Raw genomic sequence first — 19836 nt, 5'->3', positions numbered from 1 at the left:
CCATGAGAGTTATGTTTCAAAAGCTCTTTTATGTTTTGATTTTGTGTTTTAAGTACTTTGTCTGTATGTCTTTGAGGGTGTGGTTGTGTGATGTGAACGCTGCTGCTAAGCAACACACAAAGCGATTGTGTGTGTGTGTGTGTGCGCAAGTTAAATTTGTCAGTATAGTATGGGGAGCCCTTCCTGCCTTGTCATACCTTAAGGGAAGAATTCGGCAGTACCTGTATGGTTAGTGAGAAAGTCCATATTGCAAATGTACGGTCCCTTACTAGGCGTCCGAAATCGTTTGTAAAATTCGCGGACGGCGTCGGGCGAGCGGCAGGGCCGGACCTACCAGGAAGTCATCAAATGAACGTTGTCGGACATTCGGTTTCCGTTTACAAAAATAATAAGATTTATGTCATTTTCCCATGTCCCGGAAATTCCCACAAGAGGGCATAAGCAATCATATGGCTATTGCTACAAAACATCACGATTCACGACGGGGCCTTATCTCGAAAACTGAAAATATTTAGAAGCCGAAACTCGGTGAGCGTAGGGCGGCATAATGGGCAGTTGGCCCCGAACAAGATGGCGTCTAGGCCTCAACGGTTTTGAGTTATGGCCATTTATCTGGGATTAAAGGTCCAAAATGAAAATAGAGAAATTATTTTTCCACTTCACGTCAAAGTCAAGAGCCTCCGGTGTCAATAAAAAAAAAAGAACCAGCCATTTATCTATCGTCATTTAAGAGAAATCGTACAACGACACCTTGGTGATGTTCACGGATAGGTGTTTTTTTTTTTTTTCAACGGTTACAGATCAGTTGCAGGTTGTTCTTACGAATCTTTTTAAAGTGTGCTGCGGAGCTCTGCGAGATTTCTGTGATTTTCTATGATTTTCTGAAATAACACACACTCACTAAACCCTCCGTAAATAACTCAGTTCTTAACGTAAAGACTTAAAACTCGGGATTCTGTAAAGGCATACCCCAATCATGATATGAGTTTATTTATAGCTTCCTGTGCCAACCGGAAGTGCCTTTAATGGTGTCACAGTGGCAGTTTCCATGGGTTAAAAAGGTCAGATCTTTTCAAAACTTCATATGTGTGACTAGGTAACCCTCATGAACTGTAAATCAGTCATTTCTCCCAGCAGATGTCAAAGAAAAGCTCTCACACGCACACACAGCAAGGCTGGAGTGAAAAAGTGCGGTTCTCAAAGACACAGAGAGCAGGCAATGGCATAAACATAATGTCTAGGCCGTGCCGAGTTCGAGATATCCCGCTTGACCGTAGCTCGCTCGGTCTGAGCGCAGCGACCATTAGAAAAGTAGGCCCAAAATGAAGCCTGCCCCACAACGTCATTTGCTTTTGGGTGACAGTGAGAGAACCGTTAGGGTGAGAAGCACAATTCGACCTCAGGTACGTTCCTAAGGTCCTTCCGATCCGTGCAAGCCTAACCTTGACCGTGTGGCATTAACCCTTAATAGTTAAAAGATGGTGTTTACTTCAAAAGTTTGCATTGATTTCTCTCCCCATAGGAATACATTGCCTTTACCCCTAAATTCAACCTGAAGTCTATATGGGTTATGAATGCCGTATGAACCTGTCTTTGGTAACAGTCCATCAGGCCAGTATGAGGTCTACCTGTGTTGATTCTAAGCTTCCTGGACCAACCGGAAGTGGTTAAAATCACCCTAAAAGTGTTTTTCCATTACCTGCCTGCAGTTTGATAGACATAGTGCATTCAACCCTGTGTAAATCAGTCAATTCTTAACGTAAGGACTTAAAACTCAGGATTCTGTAAAAGCATAGCCCAGTGAGGATATGTGTTGACTTATAGCTTCCTGTGACAACCGGAAGTGCCTTAATTGGTGTCTCAGGGGCTGTTTCGAGGGGTTAAAAAAGTCAGATCTGTCCAAAACTTCATATGTGTGATTAGGCAACCCCCATGAACTGTAAATCAGTCATTTTTCCCATAAAATTTCAAAGGAAAACTAAATCACACAGACACACAACTTGGAAGGAGGGACGTATTGGGGGTTGTAGAGACAGACAGTGCCTCCAATAGTTAGCTTTGTTCGAGCTAAAAAAGAACCGTCAGACCTAGAGTTCCGAAACTTTAGAAACCTGTTCTAGACCTCGGGTCGATAGTGCGTGGTGAGTTAGGTGGCTCTAGAAGGTTCTCGGACAGAAATAGCCTCGTACATTTGCAATGATTTCAATTCATTTTGACCATTACGAAAATGGCGACATTTAGAAAAGTCTCAGAGACACAAGACTAGGTGCATTGGAACCGGCTCGGCCCATAGAGACGGACCCCAACGTTTCGGTCCGATCGCTCATTCAAGGACCCCATAGCAAGGCATGGAAAAAGTGGATTTTCAGCACCAATTAGGGTTTTACTCGGGCACCGAAGGACCTATCGAGCGAAACTCGGGATTCGGGGTCGCCTCACATAGGCCTTCACATAATGTCTGACCTGGACCCGCAGCTAGAACGTAACTATGTGTTTTACGTTTTTATTATGTTTTAAACTAATGGCGCTGTGAATTATGGGCCTGCTCTGACATATGTGATAGTTGGCTTCTAAATGAGTTGGAAAAAGTGGGTTTGGTGTCAATTGGTATCAGTTTGGTGTCAGAATGACATCTAATTGACTGGTGGACACTGACTTGCTAGTTGACTTTTGTACATTAGCAATATGTTTAAACGGAGAGGGACCATCACCAAAATGGCATTCTGAAATCAACACAAAAATGGCATCACCATAGTCTCCAGGCTGTGCAGAGTTCAACGAGACGCCCCGCTTGACCGTAGCTCGCTCTGAGTGCAGCCATCTTGAAAAAAGAAGGCGCAAAGGAAGCCTGGCCCTCAATGTCATTTGCTTTTGGGTGACAGTGAGAGAACCGTTAGGGTGAGAAGCACAATTCGACCTCAGGTACGTTCCTAAGGTCCTTCCGATCCGTGCAAGCCTAACCTTGACCGTGTGGCATTAACCCTTAATAGTTAAAAGAAGGTGTTTACTTCAAAGAGTTTGCATTGACTTCTCTCCCCATAGGAATACATTGCCTTTACCCCTAAATTCAACCTGAAGTCTATATGGGTTATGAATGCCGTATGAACCTGTCTTTGGTAACAGTCCATCAGGCCAGTATGAGGTCTACCTGTGTTGATTCTAAGCTTCCTGGACCAACCGGAAGTGGTTAAAATCACCCTAAAAGTGTTTTTCCATTACCTGCCTGCAGTTTGATAGACATAGTGCATTCAACCCTGTGTAAATCAGTCAATTCTTAACGTAAGGACTTAAAACTCAGGATTCTGTAAAAGCATAGCCCAGTGAGGATATATGTTGACTTATAGCTTCCTGTGACAACCGGAAGTGCCTTAATTGGTGTCTCAGGGGCTGTTTCGAGGGTTAAAAAAGTCAGATCTTTTCAAAACTTCATATGTGTGACTAGGTAACCCTCATGAACTGTAAATCAGTCATCTCTCCCAACAGATGTCAAAGAAAAGCTCTCACACGCACACACAGCAAGGATGGAGTGAAAAAGTGTGGTTCTCAAAGACACAGAGAGCAGGCAATGGCATAAACATAATGTCTAGGCCGTGCCGGGTTCAACGAGATATCCCGCTTGACCGTAGCTCGCTCGGTCTGAGCGCAGCGACCATTAGAAAAGTAGGCCCAAAATGAAGCCTGCCCCACAACGTCATTTGCTTTTGGGTGACAGTGAGAGAACCGTTAGGGTGAGAAGCACAATTCGACCTCAGGTACGTTCCTAAGGTCCTTCCGATCCGTGCAAGCCTAACGTTGACCGTGTGGCATTAACCCTTAATAGTTAAAAGAAGGTGTTTACTTCAAATAGTTTGCATTGATTTCTCTCCCCATAGGAATACATTGCCTGCACCCCTAAATTCAACCTGAAGTCTATATGGGTTATGAATGCCGTATGAACCTGTCTTTGGTAACAGTCCATCAGGCCAGTATGAGGTCTACCTGTGTTGATTCTAGGCTTCCTGGACCAACCGGAAGTGGTTAAAATCACCCTAAAAGTGTTTTCCATTACCTGCCTGCAGTTTGATAGACATAGTGCATTCAACCCTGTGTAAATCAGTCAATTCTTAACGTAAGGACTTAAAACTCAGGATTCTGTAAGTTTCTATGTCAATCAAGACATGGGTTTACTTATAGCTTCCTGTGCCAACCGGAAGTGCCTTTAATGATGTCACAGTGGCAGTTTCCAAGGGTTAAAAAGGTCAGATCTTTTCAAAACTTCATATGTGTGACTAGGTAACCCTCATGAACTGTAAATCAGTCATTTCTCCCAACAGATGTCAAAGAAAAGCTCTCACACGCACACACAGCAAGGCTGGAGTGAAAAAGTGCGGTTCTCAAAGACACAGAGAGCAGGCAATGGCATAAACATAATCTCTAGGCCGTGCCGAGTTCAACGAGATATCCCGCTTGACCGTAGCTCGCTCGGTCTGAGCGCAGCGACCATTAGAAAAGTAGGCCCAAAATGAAGCCTGCCCCACAACGTCATTTGCTTTTGGGTGACAGTGAGAGAACCGTTAGGGTGAAGCACAATTCGACCTCAGGTACGTTCCTAAGGTCCTTCCGATCCGTGCAAGCCTAACCTTGACCGTGTGGCATTAACCCTTAATAGTTAAAGAAGGTGTTTACTTCAAATAGTTTGCATTGACTTCTCTCCCCATAGGAATACATTGCCTGCACCCCTAAATTCAACCTGAAGTCTATATGGGTTATGAATGCCGTATGAACCTGTCTTTGATAACAGTCCATCAGGCCAGTATGAGGTCTACCTGTGTTGATTCTAGGCTTCCTGGACCAACCGGAAGTGGTTAAAATCACCCTAAAAGTGTTTTCCATTACCTGCCTGCAGTTTGATAGACATAGTGCATTCAACCCTGTGTAAATCAGTCAATTCTTAACGTAAGGACTTAAAACACAGGATTCTGTAAAAGCATAGCCCAGTGAGGATATGTGTTGACTTATAGCTTCCTGTGCCAACCGGAAGTGCCTTAATTGGTGTCTCAGGGGCTGTTTCGAGGGTTAAAAAAGTCAGATCTGTCCAAAACTTCATATGTGTGATTAGGCAACCCCCATGAACTGTAAATCAGTCATTTTTCCCATAAAATTTCAAAGGAAAACTAAATCACACAGACACACAACTTGGAAGGAGGGACGTATTGGGGGTTGTAGAGACAGACAGTGCCTCCAATAGTTAGCTTTGTTCGAGCTAAAAAAGAACCGTCAGACCTAGAGTTCCGAAACTTTAGAAACCTGTTCTAGACCTCGGGTCGATAGTGCGTGGTGAGTTAGGTGGCTCTAGAAGGTTCTCGGACCGAGAAATAGCCTCGTACATTTGCAATGATTTCAATTCATTTTGACCATTACGAAAATGGCGACATTTAGAAAAGTCTCAGAGACACAAGACTAGGTGCATTGGAACCGGCTCGGCCCATAGAGACGGACCCCAACGTTTCGGTCCGATAGCTCATTCAAGGACCCCATAGCAAGGCATGGAAAAAGTGGATTTTCAGCACCAATTAGGGTTTTACTCGGGCACCGAAGGACCTATCGAGCGAAACTCGGGATTCGGGGTCGCCTCACATAGGCCTTCACATAATGTCTGACCTGGACCCGCAGCTAGAACGTAACTATGTGTTTTACGTTTTTATTATGTTTTAAACTAAAGGCGCTGTGAATTATGGGCCTGCTCTGACATATATGATAGTTGGCTTCTAAATGAGTTGGAAAAAGTGGGTTTGGTGTCAATTGGTATCAGTTTGGTGTCAAAATGACATCTAATTGACTGATGGACACTGACTTGCTAGTTGACTTTTGTACATTAGCAATATGTTTAAACGGAGAGGGACCATCACCAAAAGTGACATTCTGAAATCAACCCTAACGAGCCATGGAGATGAACCAGAATCACTGCCCAGCTATCCCGAGTTCATCGGGCCAGTCAATTTCACATTCCTGCAGGATTTTTATAGCATGACAAATTCGTGATGGTACCTGCCCATTGAACCATATTGCAAATGCACAGTGACTTTGCAAAAGTGAGAAAACATAAACAAATGGACATGATGAAATCAACACAACAGGTGATGGAAATGTACAACTATCACTGCTCAGCCATCCTGTGTTCATCAGACCAGTCAATTTTGCATTTTTGAGCATGTCAAATTTCATATGGTAAATGCACATTGAAACATATTGCAAATGCGCGCGCACTTGCAATATGATTCTATAGTGTAAAAACATCACCTAATGGACATGATGAAATCAACACAACGAGTGATGGAAATGTACAACTATCACTGCTCGGCCATCCTGTGTCCATCAGACCAGTCAATTTTGCATTTTTGAGCATGTCAAATTTCATATGGTAAATGCACATTGAAACATATTGCAAATGCGCGCGCACTTGCAATATGATTCTATAGTGTAAAAACATCACCTAATGGACATGATGAAATCAACACAACAGTGATGGAAATGTACAACTATCACTGCTCGGCCATCCTGTGTCCATCAGACCAGTCAATTTTGCATTTTTGAGCATGTCAAATTTCATATGGTAAATGCACATTGAAACATATTGCAAATGCGCGCGCACTTGCAATATGATTCTATAGTGTAAAAACATCACCTAATGGACATGATGAAATCAACACAACGAGTGATGGAAATGTACAACTATCACTGCTCGGCCATCCTGTGTTCCCAGACCAGTCATTAATTCAGAATTTTAAATGCATTTACAACCATATTTTATTTTGGGTTACCAGTTGAAACATATTGCAAATGCACGTGCATTTGCAATATGATTCTATAGTGAAAAAACATCACCTAATGGACATGATGAAATCAACACAACAAGTGATGGAAATGTACAACTATCACTGCTCGGCCATCCTGTGTTCATCAGACCAGTCAATTTTGCATTTTGCAGGATTTTTATAGCATGACAAATTTGTAAATGCACATTACCATATTGCCCATTGAACCACTTGCAATATGATTCAAAAGTGAAAAACATCACCAAATGGACATGATGAAATCAACACAACAGGTGATGGAAATGTACAACTATCACTGCTCAGCCATCCTGTGTTCATCAGACCAGTCAATTTTGCATTTTTGAGCATGTCAAATTTCATATGGTAAATGCACATTGAAACATATTGCAAATGCGTGCACTTGCAATATGATTCTATAGTGAAAAAACATCACCTAATGGACATGATGAAATCAACACAACGAGTGATGGAAATGTACAACTATCACTGCTCGGCCATCCTGTGTCCATCAGACCAGTCAATTTTGCATTTTTGAGCATGTCAAATTTCATATGGTAAATGCACATTGAAACATATTGCAAATGCGCGCGCACTTGCAATATGATTCTATAGTGTAAAAACATCACCTAATGGACATGATGAAATCAACACAACGAGTGATGGAAATGTACAACTATCACTGCTCGGCCATCCTGTGTCCATCAGACCAGTCAATTTTGCATTTTTGAGCATGTCAAATTTCATATGGTAAATGCACATTGAAACATATTGCAAATGCGCGCACTTGCAATATGACACTTCTATAGTGTAAAAACATCACCTAATGGACATGATGAAATCAACACAACGAGTGATGGAAATGTACAACTATCACTGCCCGGCCATCCTGTGTTCCCATAGCGAGCATTAATATCAGAATGACCGGTAAATGCATTTACAACCATATTTTAATTTTTGGGTTACCAGTTGCACAACAATGCACGTGCATTTGCAATATGATTCTATAGTGAAAAAACATCACCTAATGGACATGATGAAATCAACACAACAAGTGATGGAAATGTACAACTATCACTGCTCGGCCATCCTGTGTTCATCAGACCAGTCAATTTCACATTCCTGCAGGATTTTTATAGCATGACAAATTCGTGATGGTACCTGCCCATTGAACCATATTGCAAATGCACAGTGACTTTGCAAAAGTGAGAAAACATAAACAAATGGACATGATGAAATCAACACAACAGGTGATGAAATGTACAACTATCACTGCTCAGCCATCCTGTGTTCATCAGACCAGTCAATTTTGCATTTTTGAGCATGTCAAATTTCATATGGTAAATGCACATTGAAACATATTGCAAATGCGCGCACTTGCAATATGATTCTATAGTGAAAAAACATCACCTAATGGACATGATGAAATCAACACAACGAGTGATGAAATGTACAACTATCACTGCTCGGCCATCCTGTGTCCATCAGACCAGTCAATTTTGCATTTTTGAGCATGTCAAATTTCATATGGTAAATGCACATTGAAACATATTGCAAATGCGCGCGCACTTGCAATATGATTCTATAGTGTAAAAACATCACCTAATGGACATGATGAAATCAACACAACGAGTGATGGAAATGTACAACTATCACTGCTCGGCCATCCTGTGTCCATCATACCAGTCAATTTTGCATTTTTGAGCATGTCAAATTTCATATGGTAAATGCACATTGAAACATATTGCAAATGCGCGCGCACTTGCAATATGATTCTATAGTGTAAAAACATCACCTAATGGACATGATGAAATCAACACAACGAGTGATGGAAATGTACAACTATCACTGCCCGGCCATCCTGTGTTCCCATAGCAAGCATTAATATCAGAATGACCGGTAAATGCATTTACAACCATATTTTAATTTTTGGGTTACCAGTTGCACAACAATGCACGTGCATTTGCAATATGATTCTATAGTGAAAAAACATCACCTAATGGACATGATGAAATCAACACAACAAGTGATGGAAATGTACAACTATCACTGCTCGGCCATCCTGTGTTCATCAGACCAGTCAATTTCACATTCCTGCAGGATTTTTATAGCATGACAAATTCGTGATGGTACCTGCCCATTGAACCATATTGCAAATGCACAGTGACTTTGCAAAAGTGAGAAAACATAAACAAATGGACATGATGAAATCAACACAACAGGTGATGGAAATGTACAACTATCACTGCTCAGCCATCCTGTGTTCATCAGACCAGTCAATTTTGCATTTTTGAGCATGTCAAATTTCATATGGTAAATGCACATTGAAACATATTGCAAATGCGCGCGCACTTGCAATATGATTCTATAGTGAAAAAACATCACCTAATGGACATGATGAAATCAACACAACGAGTGATGGAAATGTACAACTATCACTGCTCGGCCATCCTGTGTCCATCAGACCAGTCAATTTTGCATTTTTGAGCATGTCAAATTTCATATGGTAAATGCACATTGAAACATATTGCAAATGCGCGCACTTGCAATATGATTCTATAGTGTAAAAACATCACCTAATGGACATGATGAAATCAACACAACGAGTGATGGAAATGTACAACTATCACTGCCCGGCCATCCTGTGTTCCCATAGCGAGCATTAATATCAGAATGACCGGTAAATGCATTTACAACCATATTTTTATTTTTGGGTTACCAGTTGCACAACAATGCACGTGCATTTGCAATATGATTCTATAGTGAAAAACATCACCTAATGGACATGATGAAATCAACACAACGAGTGATGGAAATGTACAACTATCACTGCTCGGCCATCCTGTGTCCATCAGACCAGTCAATTTTGCATTTTTGAGCATTTCAAATTTCATATGGTAAATGCACATTGAAACATATTGCAAATGCGCGCGCACTTGCAATATGATTCTATAGTGTAAAAACATCACCTAATGGACATGATGAAATCAACACAACGAGTGATGGAAATGTACAACTATCACTGCCCGGCCATCCTGTGTTCCCATAGCGAGCATTAATATCAGAATGACCGGTAAATGCATTTACAACCATATTTTTATTTTTGGGTTACCAGTTGCACAACAATGCACGTGCATTTGCAATATGATTCTATAGTGAAAAAACATCACCTAATGGACATGATGAAATCAACACAACGAGTGATGGAAATGTACAACTATCACTGCTCGGCCATCCTGTGTCCATCAGACCAGTCAATTTGCATTTTTGAGCATTTCAAATTTCATATGGTAAATGCACATTGAAACATATTGCAAATGCGCGCGCACTTGCAATATGATTCTATAGTGTAAAAACATCACCTAATGGACATGATGAAATCAACACAACGAGTGATGGAAATGTACAACTATCACTGCTCGGCCATCCTGTGTCCATCAGACCAGTCAATTTTGCATTTTTGAGCATTTCAAATTTCATATGGTAAATGCACATTGAAACATATTGCAAATGCGCGCGCACTTGCAATATGATTCTATAGTGTAAAAACATCACCTAATGGACATGATGAAGTCAACACAACGAGTGATGGAAAGGAACAACTATCACTGCCCGGCCATCCCGAGTTCATCAGGCCAGTCAATTTTGCATTTCTGCAGGATTTTTGAGCATGTCAAATTTCTTACGTCATTTGGCCCACAAAAAAAATCCTTATGCACAATTTAAAAAAATATATAAAAAAATATGATAATAAAATTGGACAAAAGTATATTCATACAGTTCTTACACATGTGTAATTGACAAAAAAATTGAAAGAATTTCAAAAAACGGTCCAGAAAGCACTTTTTTAAGGGTGTGTGAAGTTTTTACAAAATTTTGACATTTTTGACTTTTGACTTTTGACTTCCTATGAAATCATATTGGAATTGGACAAAACATATTCCTTATGCGCATGTAAAAAAAAAAAAAAAAATTATGATAATAAAATTGGACAAAAGTATATTCATACAGTTCTTACACATGTGTAATTGACAAAAAATCGAAAGAATTTCAAAAAACGGTCCAGAAAGCACTTTTTATGGGTGTGTGAAGTTTTTACAAAATTTTGACATTTTTGACTTTTGACTTTGACTTCCTATGAAATCATATTGGAATTGGACAAAACATATTCCTTATGCGCATATAAAAAAATTAAAAAAATTATGATAATAAAATTGGACAAAAGTATATTCATACAGTTCTTACACATGTGTAATTGACAAAAAATCGAAAGAATTTCGAAAAACGGTCCAGAAAGCACTTTTTTATGGGTGTGTGAAGTTTTTACAAAATTTTGACATTTTTGACTTTTGACTTTGACTTCCTATGAAATCATATTGGAATTGGACAAAACATATTCCTTATGCGCATATAAAATTTTTTAAAAAAATTATGATAATAAAATTGGACAAAAGTATATTCATACAGTTCTTACACATGTGTAATTGACAAAAAAATCGAAAGAAGTTCGAAAAACGGTCCAGAAAGCACTTTTTAAGGGGTGATAAGTTTTTGAAAAAAAAGTTCATTTTTCAAAATTTTACTTTTGGACATTAATTTGGGTTACATATCCAATATGAAAAACCCCGGTGGAGCGCATTTGCCCCCTGTTGAATTTTTAAAGTGTTACAACTGGCAATTACCATATGGCATTTGCAATACACTTTGGATGAATCAACGCCGAATTGGGTGGTATTGGCCAATGTGTATATGGTTTGTCCGATGCCAATGACATGCCATTCATTTTTGTCCAATACAGGGGTATTCCCTTACATCTCACTTCACCATCTGGTTTGTGTAGAGTTTGACTGAGGCGTTAATCATTGGGCCCTGAGGCTCGCTGCGGTCTGACAACAGCTGGAGACATGGGCCTTGTTGATGTCCCACCAATCCCGAGCAACAGCCAGCCAAGCTCCGGCACCCTCTCTCTCTGAGGACAGATGTGGGTTAGGTCGAGACTCTACACTCCCAGCTTACCTAACAAAACAGCTGGAAGGGTTACACATGTGTGTCATGACTCCCAAGCCCAGAAACCTCACACAGATCCCGACAAACACAGGTTTAAGTGTTCCCCAACGCATCAGAGATATACAGATTTCATTTGGCAGTGGACTCCTATAAATGCATCTCTTGTTATAGGCCCATAAGTGCGGTCTGTGCTGTCTGTAATAGGCTGTGTGTTTATTATAATGTTGGCCTGTTTTCCCAGCAGCTTAACTCATGTCCTGCAGTGCGGCTCCTTTTCACCAAGAAATCACACTGATAAGGCCCAACCTTACTCCTTCATTGTCATCGTCTCTCGGGCGCTCTCCCCAACTAATAAGCTATCTATTTAGAGCAAGCAGAGAACAATATAGCTGTATGGTTACTTGCAAGGCAACCTCTAAGGATGGAAGCCAGTGCTTAAGCTAATGAATGTGCAGATCTGCATTTTAGCAGCAGCATCACGTATTTTTATTTAAAGGTTAATTTGTTATGTGAACACACAATGAGTGATTGAACCTTCCCCCGTCCACCGACTCATATGTGATGTGGGTGACATTTAAGTTTTATTGGGTCCTTCCTCTCGATGCCAAGAGCAGTAGCATTTCTGGTATATTTCTGACATGGTGGCTTTTTATCTCCTTCTCAGTCAAGTGCAGAGAAGTCTGTCATAGCTTATTATGGACTCTGGGTTTGGCTTGTAGTCCTGGAGGGTTTGTGGAATATTCAAACCAACATCTGAGATGGAAAACTTAGCCTGCTGATATGTTCTCAGCCAAGACCCGCTGTCATTTATTTATTTGTATTTTTTATTTAACCTTTATTTAACTAGGCAAGTCAGTTAAGAACAAATTATTATTTACAATGACGGCCTACTCTGGCCAAACCCTAACCCGGACGAACGCTGGGCCAATTGTGCGCCGCCCTATGGGAATCTAACCAGGATCTGTAGTGACGCCTCCAGCACTGAGATGCAGTACCTTAGACCGCTGCGCCACTCGGGAGCCCAAATGAACCGTAATGAATCGTGAACAACTTCATTTAAACTAAACATCTCATGTTCAGTGGAATAGTGCTTCTAGGAAATTCCAGATTTACTGACTCGTTGCAGGTAAAAATCTGGATATTGTGGTCTATGTCTAGAGCTGTAGCTATATGTGTACTTGTCATATGCTCCTATTTTAGTAATTTGGGCCAGCTGGATATAGAAATGAGACTGGGTGGCACTCTAGTTCCTTGGCGGTTTGACTTAAGTCAATTTACTCAGCACCAACCCCATTATTCTTCCTTTGTTAAAGGCCCATATGTCTCCTTTAACTCTGTCACGTACTGAAATGCTTTTACATGCTGCTTTTACTCTGTTAATGTAGAACAAAAGGGGTATGTCTAGACTCGTTTTTAGACTCTTGTTCAAGAACATCCAGTTGTATAACTATCTCACATTCACACTTATGACTGGGGACTAGGCATGGCTACCTTTTTAATAAATTATAGCCTTGTTATTAGAAAGGATCGTTCGGAGACGGCCTCATTTTGTTTGCCTATGGTACGTTTTAAAGCAGAATCCTTTCTGTTCATTATGCCGGGTCAATGTATCTGGATGGAGAAACAAAAGTGGAGCAAAGGCTTTTGTTAGTCAGGAGGATATGGTCTTCTAACAAACTCGGATCATTCCCTAAGCTGTGAGCTCTCTAAAGCTTATCTAATGCAATGCAAGCCACTCTTGTGGGCAAGGGACGTGTTACCACCAGCCATTTGCTGCACTCATATTGATCTGCCCCTGGACTCCAGGCTGCAGGAATGGAGATTCCTTAAACTACAGGCCATGCTCTAATGACTTACTCTCTCTGATTCCTCTCCACGCCGTTCCACTTCACCTGTCGGTATCTCAAATTGAAAGGTTCTCCGTAGAGAGCTGGGCCTGCTTGGAGAAGTGAGGAGCAGACATGTCAGCAGCCGTGGGGTTAGTGGCGTTAGTGTGTGTGAATGGGCCTTCGACCGAGGCTCTGATCACAGGAACGGGAGTACATACAGGGGTATGGCTTAAGGCTGGGAGGAGGTGAGAGGGCTGTCCCTGATAGGCAGTTTAACATCATACCGGGTCAGGGGCTTTTCTACAAACTTTCTGGGGAGGAGGAGTGATACACTGGGAGATGGGAGGAGGAGTGATAGACTGGGAGATGGGAGGAGGAGTGATACACTGGGAGATGGGAGGAGGAGTGATAGACTGGGAGATGGGAGGAGGAGTGATACACTGGGAGATGGGAGGAGGAGTGATAGACTGGGAGATGGGAGGAGGAAGGGGAGCTCTGAGGTGGAACTGATATGAATTCACTCTTTGTTTCCGAACAGCCTGTTGTGCTCTGGCCAATCGCATATGTGTGAGTGTTTTAGGAAGAGGTTTGAGCTAGCTTGCCATATCTTTTCCTCCAGGAGACGATTCCTGAAGTGCTCAGGTCCCCCCGACTTTACAGGATGGGAGAGCGTGAGAATATAGGGAGGGCTAATAAGGAGGAAGAGGGTTCATTCAGAGAGGAGACAACAAAGAGGGGGAGAGCATAAATGATATGAGTTTGGCCAGGTAGTAAGAAGAGGGATCTGTGTAGCTGTCCTCTAGCCAGTGGAGTGTTGATTGGATAAGGTGTGCATGCAAATATCCAGTGGTCAGTGTGTGAGTGGTTATTAGACAAAACTGTGTGGTAGTCAGATATGCACTTCTGAAATTCTCTTGGACATCAGCTGTACTTCTCTACTTTACATAGTAAGTATTTTGCTAAATTCTACTACCTATTACTTTGAATGATCATAAAGTCCTAATTGAATGCGCAAACTGGTCGGAACCATCAGACTGAATTCACAGATGCAAACACTGTTCTTATAGGATCCTTTTGTTATGTGTGCCAGTTATCTGACTGCAGACAGACTTTCACTCAGTTGTGTATGTTCATTGACAGTTAGGATTTGAAATATTGTCAGGCATGCATGATGCCAGTCCACGCCATGCTCATTGTAGTTGATGATGCTTGACTACACCGGTTATTTGCTCGCATGAGGGAACTGTGCCAACACTGCCAAGAAGGAGGCATGTATTGACCATTTGAGGGCAGACGGTTTGAAAGCTCTGTTTTTACTTAATACCATAAATATGAGCCGAGATCAATTCTGCACAGGATGAAAACCATTTAATTTCAGGTTTTTGCCTTTCAATGAACTTAGTGCAAATTACTCTATTAGGAGGCTATTTACTCATAGTAGTCGTTTGACCTTTACATACTAGGGTTTGAGGCAGGGAAAGGAAGCGTTCCTCGGGGACGTTAACAGGCATTCATTCATTAGAGGCTACATGACTGGAATCTGGATCTCCATTGTTGTGCTATTTGTGTGCCTGGTGTGATAACAGTCACCTCCCAGATCTGTTACTGGCTCCATTCAAAAGTTTGAAAGGACTGGGAGGGGTGCTGGATCTTCCTCTCCTCCACTCTCAGATCAGTCACCCCCAGCTTACATTCCTCTGCTCTGTGTCCACCTAATAACTGTCTGTGTGTGTGGATCCCCTATCCGTCTGTCCCGCTGTCTGTCAGAAAGGCTAACCAGCACTGCCCCCACCACCCCTGAAAGGAGAGCTGATTGGGTTTATAGTTCCACACCTGTGTTGCAGTGGACTGTGGCCCGGGGTGCAGGGATGGAGTGATGCTTGCAGGGGGGTGATGCGGGTGATGCGTGCAGGGGGAGTCATGCGTGCAGGGGGGGTGACGCGTGCGGGGGGAGTCACGCGTGCAGGGGGAGTGACGCGTGCAGGGGGAGTGACGCGTGCAGGGGAGTGACGCGTGCGGGGGAGTCACGCGTGCGGGGGGAGTGACGCGTGCAGGGGGAGTGACGCGTGCAGGGGGAGTGACGCGTGCAGGGGGAGTGACGCGTGCAGGGGGAGTGACGCGTGCAGGGGGTGACGCGTGCAGGGGGAGTGACGCGGGCAGGGGGTGACGCGTGCAGGGGGAGTGACGCGGGCAGGGGGAGTGATGCGTGCAGAGATGGAGTGATGCGGGCAGGGGGAGTGATGCGTGCAGGGGGAGTGATGCATGCAGGGATGGAGTGATGCGGGCAGGGGGAGTGATGCGTGCAGGGGGGGAGTGATACGTGCAGGGATGGAGTGATGCGGGCAGGGGGAGTGATGCGGGCAGGGGGAGTGATGCGGGCAGGTGGGGGAGTGATGCGTGCGGGGGAGTGATGCGTGCAGGGGGAGTGATGCGGACAGGGGGAGTGATGCGGGCAGGGGGAGTGATGCGGGCAGGGGGAGTGATGCGTGCAGAGATGGTGATGCGGGCAGGGGGGAGTGATGCGGGCAGGGGGGGAGTGATGCGGGCAGGGGGAGTGATGCGGGCAGGGGGAGTGATGCGTGCAGGGATGGAGTGATGCGGGCAGGGGGAGTGATGCGGGCAGGGGGAGTGATGCGTGCAGGGATGGAGTGATGCGGGCAGGGGGAGTGATGCGGGCAGGGGGAGTGATGCGTGCAGAGATGGAGTGATGCGGGCAGGGGGAGTGACGCGGGCAGGGGGAGTGACGCGGGCAGGGGGGAGTGACGCGGGCAGGGATGGAGTGATGCGGGCAGGGGAGTGACGCGGGCAGGGGGAGTGACGCGGGCAGGGATGGAGTGACGCGGGCAGGGATGGAGTGATGCGGGCAGGGATGGAGTGATGCGGGCAGGGATGGAGTGACGCGGGCAGGGATGGAGTGATGCGGGCAGGGATGGAGTGACGCGGGCAGGGGGAGTGACGCGGGCAGGGATGGAGTGATGCGGGCAGGGATGGAGTGACGCGGGCAGGGGGGAGTGACGCGGGCAGGGGGAGTGACGCGGGCAGGGGGAGTGACGCGGGCAGGGGGAGTGATGCGTGCAGAGATGGAGTGATGCGGGCAGGGGGAGTGACGCGGGCAGGGGGAGTGACGCGGGCAGGGATGGAGTGATGCGTGCAGGGATGGAGTGACGCGGGCAGGGGGAGTGACGCGTGCAGGGGGGGAGTGACGCGTGCAGGGATGGAGTGATGCGTGCAGGGATGGAGTGACGCGGGCAGGGGGGAGTGACGCGTGCAGGGATGGAGTGACGCGGGCAGGGGGGAGTGACGCGTGCAGGGATGGAGTGATGCGTGCAGGGGGAGTGATGCGTGCAGGGATGGAGTGATGCGTGCAGGGGGGAGTGATGCGTGCAGGGATGGAGTGACGCGGGCAGGGGGAGTGACGCGTGCAGGGATGGAGTGACGCGGGCAGGGGAGTGACGCGTGCAGGGGGGAGTGACGCGGGCAGGGGGAGTGACGCGTGCAGGGGGAGTGACGCGGGCAGGGGGAGTGATGCGGGCAGGGATGGAGTGATGCGTGCAGGGATGGAGTGATGCGGGCAGGGGGGAGTGACGCGTGCAGGGGGGGAGTGACGCGGGCAGGGGGGAGTGATGCGTGCAGGGATGGAGTGACGCGGGCAGGGGGGAGTGACGCGTGCAGGGGGAGTGACGCGGGCAGGGGGAGTGATGCGTGCAGGGATGGAGTGACGCGGGCAGGGGGAGTGACGCGTGCAGGGGGGGAGTGACGCGGGCAGGGGGGAGTGATGCGTGCAGGGATGGAGTGATGCGGGCAGGGGGGAGTGACGCGGGCAGGGGGAGTGATGCGTGCAGGGATGGAGTGACGCGGGCAGGGGGAGTGACGCGTGCAGGGGGGAGTGACGCGTGCAGGGGGGGAGTGACGCGGGCAGGGGGGAGTGACGCGTGCAGGGGGAGTGACGCGGGCAGGGGGGAGTGATGCGGGCAGGGATGGAGTGACGCGTGCAGGGGGAGTGACGCGGGCAGGGGGAGTGATGCGGGCAGGGATGGAGTGATGCGTGCAGGGATGGAGTGACGCGGGCAGGGGGAGTGACGCGTGCAGGGGGGGAGTGACGCGGGCAGGGGGAGTGACGTGTGCAGGGGGGGAGTGACGCGGGCAGGGGGAGTGATGCGGGCAGGGATGGAGTGATGCGTGCAGGGATGGAGTGACGCGGGGGGGAGTGACGCGTGCAGGGGGAGTGACGCGTGCAGGGGGAGTGACGCGTGCAGGGGGGTGACGCGTGCAGGGGGAGTGATGCGTGCAGGGATGGAGTGATGCGTGCAGGGATGGAGTGATGCGTGCAGGGGGAGTAATGCATGCAGGGGGGGAGTGATGCGTGCAGGGGGAGTGATGCGGGCAGGGGGAGTGATGCGTGCAGGGGGGTGATGCGTGCAGGGGGGAGTGATGCATGCAGGGGGAGTGATGCGTGCAGGGGGGAGTGATGCGTGCAGGGGGGAGTGATGCGGGCAGGGGGAGTGATGCGTGCAGGGGGGGAGTGATGCAGGCAGGGGGAGTGATGCGTGCAGGGGGAGTGATGCGGGCAGGGTCAAAAGTGGAATGGACAATTGAGTCTTGATCTGCAACAAATTGTAATACTTTATATATGCTACATGCATAAAGTTTCAAAACAATGAATAACAAAAATGAATTGCCTATAACTTTAAATTAAAGTCTGCTTCATATTCAACTTACTTCTAAGATGTATTCTGAGTCATTGGCCTAATTATGTAGCTGGAGTGTGACATAGCCAAAGGTATTATTAGACTCACCAGAAATAAGACAAGGACGCCTTTCCTCCTCAGCCCAGACAGAGTTCTTTCAGTCAACTGGTTGACAGCCAGCACTGTAATGTTCACTAAATTCATGTGCCAATGTCTCGCAAGATGGTAATACCAGACTGAGACTGTCACTCGCACTTTGAGTTGTTCTGTTGGTCACCAGATTGGCCAAAGCCGGGGGTCATGTGTGACAGATGTGTGTGGGGGGGGGGTTATGGGTTTGGAGGGCAGTGGGGTCAGGCAAGCCTCTCTCATGTGATGGGTGTCTCAGGCTCCAAAGAGAAGGCCTCTCAAGGGTGAGATCCTCCCCAGGCCAGTCCCCACCCTGCTCAACCTCAACTGGAATCCATCTGGAATTCACTGTCTGGAAGACTGGAGGCTAAAGCCACGCAGGCGGCCTGCTGTTGTTGGACACAGCTCTGTTCCTCTGTCTCCTGCCAGCAGTGCCTGAACAGGAACATAGAGGGGGAGAACTAGTGTGCTGTATCTCTGCAGCCATTCAGAGGGAGCCAGAACACCACAAGAGTCTCCTTGAGGTTTCTTCATCCACTGCCGAAGCAGCACTTGTGGTTGTAATGTAATGTCGCAGCAATTCTCCTCCTCCTGTCTCAGACTCACAGACACAGACTCTTCAGTTGCTGTTTTTTTTTTGACCGTTTTATATGAAACCCCGCACTAATAAAAGCCCAATTGAATGGGCCTGGTACCTCACTGTATCAAGTTACTTAGACTGGCACAATGTATACAAAGCCTGTTTTGTATTGTAATAATACCCCTCAGAGCCATTAAGACTGATTTGGGGGGCCTGGGCCTGAATGCGCCCGGGCCTGGGCCTGAATGGGCCTGGTAATGGGGCAACAGGAGTGCAGAGCTGACAAGACAAAAGCACCTCTTCCCCCTCCTCCTCCTCTCTCTTCCCCCCTCAGCCCCATCTCTAGCTCTACAGTAGCTGGCTCTGGCTGCCCATGTGCCTAGGCCCTGTGTGTGTAATCACTCCAGAAGACTCTAAGGGCTGATGCTCTGATTAAGTACGGCTGGGGTTATAACCAGACAATCAATGGGCTTGACTGGAATATATTGTGGTGCCAGAGGTGTCATTAAACTTGTGTGGAATGGTTGTTGTGTGGGTTGCTTGTGTGTGTCTCGACTACCTCGCTCTGCTCCATCCAGACAGGAGTTGACCCCCAAGAGCTCTGCTCCGTGCCATGTTGACGTTATTTGTGACGAGTGCCAAGTTTAAACCAAATACGTGGGTTTTATTGTACACATAAGTCAGAGTTCGCTAAACATGCTGATAAATCCTCTGCTCAGTAGTCTGACTAGTCTCTCCTCCCTCACATCCCTCCCCACCTCATCCCTGACTCATCCCTGACTCCCCACCAA

The 19836-nt window shown here is 46.0% G+C and overlaps 1 protein-coding gene across 1 annotated transcript; it reads right to left on the bottom strand.

Moving 5' to 3' along the window:
• Positions 1-15602: 15602 nt before the first annotated feature.
• LOC127910563 (uncharacterized) lies at positions 15603-17993 on the bottom strand. Its single transcript, XM_052474617.1, has one exon. The coding sequence runs from the start codon at positions 17991-17993 to the stop codon at positions 15603-15605; it is 2391 nt and encodes a 796-aa protein (XP_052330577.1).
• Between the last annotated feature and the right edge of the window lie 1843 nt (positions 17994-19836).

Source organism: Oncorhynchus keta, chromosome 22, assembly GCF_023373465.1.
Source record: "Oncorhynchus keta strain PuntledgeMale-10-30-2019 chromosome 22, Oket_V2, whole genome shotgun sequence".
In the NCBI taxonomy this organism is placed as follows: Eukaryota; Metazoa; Chordata; class Actinopteri; order Salmoniformes; family Salmonidae; genus Oncorhynchus; species Oncorhynchus keta.
Note: the sequence above shows the minus strand (reverse complement) of the source record. Positions and strands in the feature narration are given on the sequence as shown.

What these genes read in the sequence shown, in the direction of transcription:
- LOC127910563 (XM_052474617.1), bottom strand. Translation starts at nt 17,993, where the DNA reads ATGCATTACTCCCCCTGCACGCATCACTCCATCCCTGCACGCATCACT.